Genomic DNA, 6,207 nt, shown 5'->3' with positions numbered 1-6,207 from the left:
ACATTGTACTCACATGTTAAGCATGTTTCTCGTAAAACAGCAGCAGCCACCGCAGCAGCAGCAGCAAATGCAACAACAGCAAATGCAGCAGCAGCAGCAGATTCAGATTCAGCAGCAGTCGTACGGAAGCTACGGAATGTGAGCGTTCTCTGATGCATCACACCAAGTACGTAGCATTTCCCCTCCTGGATTTTCCAACGTTTTTTTAACCCATCTTTCTCCTTCCATTTCACTATTCTCTACGTGCTGTTCCTCTTGTTTTGTTCTTTATGCATGTATTTTTTGATGTTCCTCTGTTGTTGTTTCTTCTTCTTCTCTGTGCTCTTTCTTTATAGCTCAGTTTTGCGATTTGGGGAGAGTACTCTCCAATTCGTCATGTCATCTTCTATTCCCTCTCTTCTCAGCCGCGGAAGCCATGCGGAGCTTCTACCTCAGTAGTACTAGTTCTTGGAAGCAGTAGTTTTATTCTTTTGTTTGTAAAATAGATTGACAATCCTACACCCACCCCCTCACATCACAAATCACTCCTGTCAACACTTTTGTTTGGACTTCTTCTACACTTCACCTATTCTTGTCTTGTTGTGGTCGGCACTCTCTTATTTGTGTCTCATCAGAGTCCATCTTCCTTCCACGCAAGATGTTCATTCTTTGCCTCGCTGGTACGTCACACCCTCATCACCATCAACAAGCAAAAGGGTGGGTTTGGGTAAGGACGAGAACCGACTGACCAGTTATCGTTTTTTGGATTGGTCCTGTGCTGTTGTTGTTGTTGTTGTGGGGGGTGTGGCGTGCTAGCACTGGTGGCGCACAACACGCCCCCGTGGTTCGGGACCCAAGGCGGCACTAGTCCGGGATCGGGGTGACCTGTTGTACGAGGGTCCCTCAGTCCCCGAATATCGAGCGCGTGTCCGCGCCCAACTGGACTTGGGGGTCAACTAAGCGTCTATGTCACTCGATGGCGACAACGCTTGGCTCGGCGCTGGGTATCAACCAGCGCCGGCTGCAGGCTCCCTTCGTGTCCTCACACATCACCCCGCCCGCCTTCACTCTCCTATCGGCTCTCAAGGCCTCGTCAGTTGGCTTGTGCCTTTCCCATTGTGGGACAGCAAGGTTCCTTTTTTGGTACTTGAAAAAACAATTCCGAAAAAAGAAATGGAACATTTATTCCCTCTAGGGCCATCACTCTTGGGAGCTGATGATTGGTGCTACAGTGAGCGCGCCCTCGCCAATGACTGCATATTCCTCTGCATACCCCTCAGTACAGCAAGGGCAGCAGCAACAGAGGAGGTACACCAGGCCATTCCACAGCCAGTTGGTCCTGGACTTGATGGACCAGTAGACATACCAGAAGAAGCTGAGCACCATCTGGATGGCCAACCAGATGAAGACCAGCCCACCAAGCAGCAGGAAGAAGGCAGCCACATGGCACAACATCAGCACCACAAGCATGAGCAGTACATTGGCCATCACAATAAGGCCACAGGTGGCCTGGGACTGCTCTCACAGCTTCTCCTTGGCCTTGATGAGCACATCCTCAGACTCCCCACTCATGGTGGCCTTTGATCTGGGATAGTGGCCAATTGCCCCAGCTGAGGTCAAAGGTGCAGGCAAAGGAGTAGGCGCCAAAGGTGGCCACCAGGGTCAGCAATAAGAGGAAGAACAAATTGCCACCAGTGGTGATGGAGATGAAGACTGGCAGGAGGGCAAGCAGGATTGCCATCACCAGCAGCCCCTCAGTTTCATGCAAGCTCAACCAGGACATCCATAAATACTCCATGCAACTCACTGCAAGTTCTCCATTGCATCAACAGTATTACCTGGTTGCCCTGGCAAGGCCATCACTTGAAGAAGGTTGTTGGCATGGTCTGTGAGCAGGTGTTCTAGGTTGGGCAGGTTGGGGAACAAAGAGATGAGAAATCTCTTCATGCTGCTCAACAATGATGGTGATGTGGTGGGGTGGAGGAGTGCAAGTGGACTAGACTCACAGTTGGCACGCCCTTAAAAGACATGCATTGCACGTGGTGATTGGCTATCCAAGTGTGCAACTGCTACCCTGTTGTGGCTCTGTCACACCATTCACAGTGATAATGATTGACACTCCCATTAGCTCATTGCGCGATTGACTGGAAATTCCCAACTGGAACAAGTCCTTGTGGAAAAAGCTGTACAGCTTTCTGGAGGTCATCAACAACAACCCCGCTCCCGGGTCACTAGTTCGGTCGAATGTGCAATTTGTCAAATTTGTGGTCTACCTTGCAACGCTACCGGTGCATAGCCTCCTACTATTTGCCGCCGACAGCGATGGACATTCGTACAGTAAAAGCTGGTTAACTTGGGCACGGTCTGAGCCACGTTGTTGCTAGATTTGACATTCAATCGAGCACAAGGTCGTTGTCAGAGCAGATGACATCGCCGCGATCGGGTGAAAACCAGGACGGCGAAGGCATCCTATCGGGCGAGTGCTGGAGCTCCACGCGAGAAGGAGCCGCGAGCCTGTCCGAGCTCGCAACGCCGATCTCAAGCGCAAGGCCGAGTGCCCCAATTTTCTCGAGGGACCAGCGGCCGAGGACTGGCGGTGAGCACCATGAGTGGCGATGGGGGGACTCAACATCCACCTTGCATTGGACAGTCCTGGCCAATCGGGTGGAAAACTGAACTTCACAGAAAGCCCCATGACATCATTGTCCGCGTTGGTCGTCACTCGACTTGTCGGGGCGGGGAATAGGGACAAACCTTCGTTCGACTCTTTTTTGTTTCGCTTCGTTCTTTCTCTTATGCATCAACACAGTTCTGTCTTCTTCTTCGTGTTCGCGGTGGCGGCTGGCCTGATGTTGGTCGGCGCCCAGGCACGCGTGGTCGACGCGCAGGCCGATTCGCAGGTGCAGGCCCTCTACGACCTGTACCAGTCGACCGGCGGCCCCAACTGGATCAACAACACCGGCTGGGCCTCGCAGAACGACGACCCCTGCGGCCGCAAGGCCGGCAACCGCCCCTGGTGCGCCCCCCCCTTCTCGCTGGCCTTGAGTGAGCGGCTAATCTCCGGTCTTGCCATACTGTTTATTGGTGTTTTTTATTTTTATTTTTATTGATATGTGTCTATGTGCATATAATAAGGTATGGAGTGACGTGCGCGGGCGGGTATGTGATCAAGCTGAAGCTCGACCGCAACGGCCTGGGCGGCGTGCTGCCGGCCTCGATCAGCAACGTGCCCTACATCGAGGGCCTCCACTTCCGCGGCAACATGCTCATCGGCGGCATCCCGCGCTCGCTGGGCGACATCCAGTCCCTGCGCACCCTGGATCTGGCCTACAACCATCTGGGCGGCGGCATCCCCCCGCTAGGCACCAACTCGACGAGCCTGGCCTACCTCTACCTGGGCAACAACCAGCTGGGCGGCACCATTCCGGCCTCGTTCCAGTACCTGACGGGCCTGGCCGAGCTCGACCTGGCCAGCAACCGGCTCACCGGCCCGGTGCCCGACTGGCTCGCGTCGCTGTCGCTCACCTCGCTCTGGGTGGCCTACAACTCGCTGAGCGGCCAGTTCCCGCTCAAGGTGTGCCAGTCGCTCATCCTGTGCTCGGCGGCGTTCAACTCGCGGCTCATGTGCCCGTCGATGAGCTGCACCTGCGGCGCCATGCAGTCGTGCAACTGCAACAACATGTGCCAGACGTCGAACGACTGCACGGGCCTCTGCACCCGATGCGTCGGCGCCTCGCCCATCATGAACGGCTACTGCCAGTGATGGCACACGAGACACACAACCCGCGCGTCTGGTGTGAATAAAAAGATGATTAATCATCACACCAGCAAAGCGCGTAGGACAGTTGGTGCAGGTCAGGAGTTGTTGATGGTGCCGGGCTTTCGGGCGATGGTGGAGCCAGGGTCGATCGGACTGGCGAACGGGTTCTCGGCCCCTCTTTATCAGCACCACCGCGACCACACCGCCGCGACCACCGCGGCCAGCACCACCAGCCCCACCAGCCCCACCAGCCCCACCATGACCATGTTGCGGTTTAATTATTTTTCTCTGGCCGTTTCTCGCTACGTTGCGTGCTTCTTTTCATTCTCAACCCAATCAATCGCAATCGATTGTGAATGTCCCACACCGAATCGAGCGTCAAGAAGAGCGTGCGCCGCATCGTCAATTCGTGCATTGTTTCTCCCAACGAGTGCAGCAGCAGCAACAAGAAGATGAGCCAGTACATTAGCAACGTCCCTGTGGCCCCTGAGGATCCCATCCTCGGCATCAACGTGGCTTACAAGGCCGATCCCAGCACTGACAAGCTCAACCTCGGCGTCGGCGCCTACCGTACTGAGGAGGGACTCCCCCTCGTCCTCAACGTCGTTAGAAAGGTACCACCAATCTTTTTTCTTGTTTATTGTGTTATCACGATCGCTGGCTTTGAAAGCGGTCAAGATCGCGTCCAATCGTTTGAATCAGTTGTCTCACACTTCCATTTCGCAACGAAAAAGGTGGAGCAGCTCGTGGCCAACGATGTGAGCCTGAACAAGGAGTACCTGCCCATCGAAGGTCTGCCCGACTTCACCGCCCACACCGCCAAGCTCATCTTCGGCGCTGACTCGCCCGCCCTCGCCGAGAAGAGGGTTCCGCCCCACTCCTCACCCTCTACACGCTGCCCTTTTTTATTTTATCCATTTATTTCGCTTTTGCGTAGACTCACGTTTTCATGGTGTACTCTGCAGGTGGCGACCGTGCAGGCCCTGTCTGGCACCGGTGCGCTCAGGATTGGAGCCGAGTTCCTCGCTCGCTTCGCCCCCGATGGCGCTGCCACCCCGGTCTACATCTCCGATCCCACTTGGGGTACGCCACCAAGCTCGCGTGCTCTCTCTAGAACCTCCCAGATCGCCCACTTACTGGCGTGGGTGCGCCGTGTATGACAGGCAACCACACCAACATCTTTAAGGATGCGCATATGCCCGACGTGAGGAAGTACCGCTACTACAAGGAGCAGACGCGTGGCCTCGATTTCGAGGGCTTCATCGGCGATCTTAAGGTCTGTGTTTGTCACCACCACTATCTTGTTTATGATTAGTATTATTGTGCTTGGGTTGGGCCTGTTGCGCTGATGACTTCTGGCTTGTTTGCGTGGTGTGCAACCAGGCGGCTCCCAATGGTTCCGTGTTCATTCTGCACACCTGTGCGCACAACCCGACCGGCGTGGACCCCACGCTCGAGCAGTGGGAGGCCATCCTCGACGTCATCCAGGCCAAGGCTCACCTGCCCTTCTTCGACACCGCCTACCAGGTACGCCGAACCAAAGCTATTCTGTTTTATTATTATTATTATTATTATTTTTATGTTATAATTGTTGCCTTACGCCTGCGGGTGGTCTGACAACAATCGACGTGCGCAGGGTTTCGCCACCGGTGATCTCGATCGGGATGCGGCTCCCGCGCGCATGGCCATCGCCAGGGGCATGGAGCTCTTCGCCTCGCAGTCCTACGCCAAGAACCTCGGCCTCTATGGTGACGCCACCCCCCCCCCCGACTCACTCCCTCCAACCGGTGGCGGTGTTGTCTCACCAATCCAATCGTCGTCGTGGTGGTTTGTTCGGGGACGCAACAACAGCCGAGCGCATTGGTGCGCTGAACATCGTGTGCCGGGACGCGGCCACCGCGGATGCCGTCAAGAGCCAGCTCAAGACCATCATCCGTCCCATGTACTCGAACCCGCCGCTCCACGGCGCCCGCCTGGTCTCGAAGATTCTCAGCGACAAGTCCCTCTACAACGAATGGTATCATTGTGTGTGTGTGTGTGTGTGTGCGTGTGTGCGTGTGCGTGTGCGTGTGTGTGCGCGCGCGCGCCACTGAGCATGGCTGACATAACAACCACCGACAGGCTTGTGGAGCTCAAGGAGATGTCGGACCGCATCAAGCGCATGAGGCACGAGCTGTACGACGCCATCAAGAAGAACGGCACGCCCGGCACGTGGGAGCACATCATCGACCAGATCGGCATGTTCTCCTACACCGGCCTCACCAAGGCCCAGTGCGAGGTGATGATCAAGAAGCACCACGTCTACATGATGACCAACGGCCGCATCTCCATGGCCGGCCTCAGCAGCAAGAACATCCCCAAGATGGCCGCCGCCATCCACGACGTCGTCGTCAACGTTCAGTAGAGAGACGACCTGCTTCTCTTCCTTCAAGGAGACATGTCTCGTCCCTCACGCAATACAGACATGA

General features: G+C 55.6%; 2 protein-coding genes across 2 annotated transcripts; both read left to right on the top strand.

Moving 5' to 3' along the window:
• Window positions 1-2,774: 2,774 nt before the first annotated feature.
• Window positions 2,775-3,742, top strand: ACA1_350830 (leucine rich repeat domain containing protein; the record flags this gene model as incomplete). Its single annotated transcript, XM_004339854.1, has 2 exons — window positions 2,775-2,995; window positions 3,115-3,742. 2 exons carry the CDS (start codon window positions 2,775-2,777, stop codon window positions 3,740-3,742), a joined length of 849 nt encoding a protein of 282 aa, XP_004339902.1.
• A 353-nt stretch (window positions 3,743-4,095) lies between these two features.
• On the top strand, window positions 4,096-6,143 carry ACA1_350820 (aspartate aminotransferase, putative; the record flags this gene model as incomplete). Its single annotated transcript, XM_004339853.1, has 8 exons — window positions 4,096-4,353; window positions 4,474-4,605; window positions 4,705-4,822; window positions 4,903-5,015; window positions 5,123-5,266; window positions 5,376-5,487; window positions 5,591-5,756; window positions 5,861-6,143. 8 exons carry the CDS (start codon window positions 4,096-4,098, stop codon window positions 6,141-6,143), a joined length of 1,326 nt encoding a protein of 441 aa, XP_004339901.1.
• Window positions 6,144-6,207: the final 64 nt, after the last annotated feature.

Source organism: Acanthamoeba castellanii (assembly GCF_000313135.1).
Source record: "Acanthamoeba castellanii str. Neff unplaced genomic scaffold scf7180000084694, whole genome shotgun sequence".
Classification (NCBI taxonomy): Eukaryota; Discosea; order Longamoebia; family Acanthamoebidae; genus Acanthamoeba; species Acanthamoeba castellanii.
This window is presented reverse-complemented; position numbering and strand designations above follow the sequence as displayed.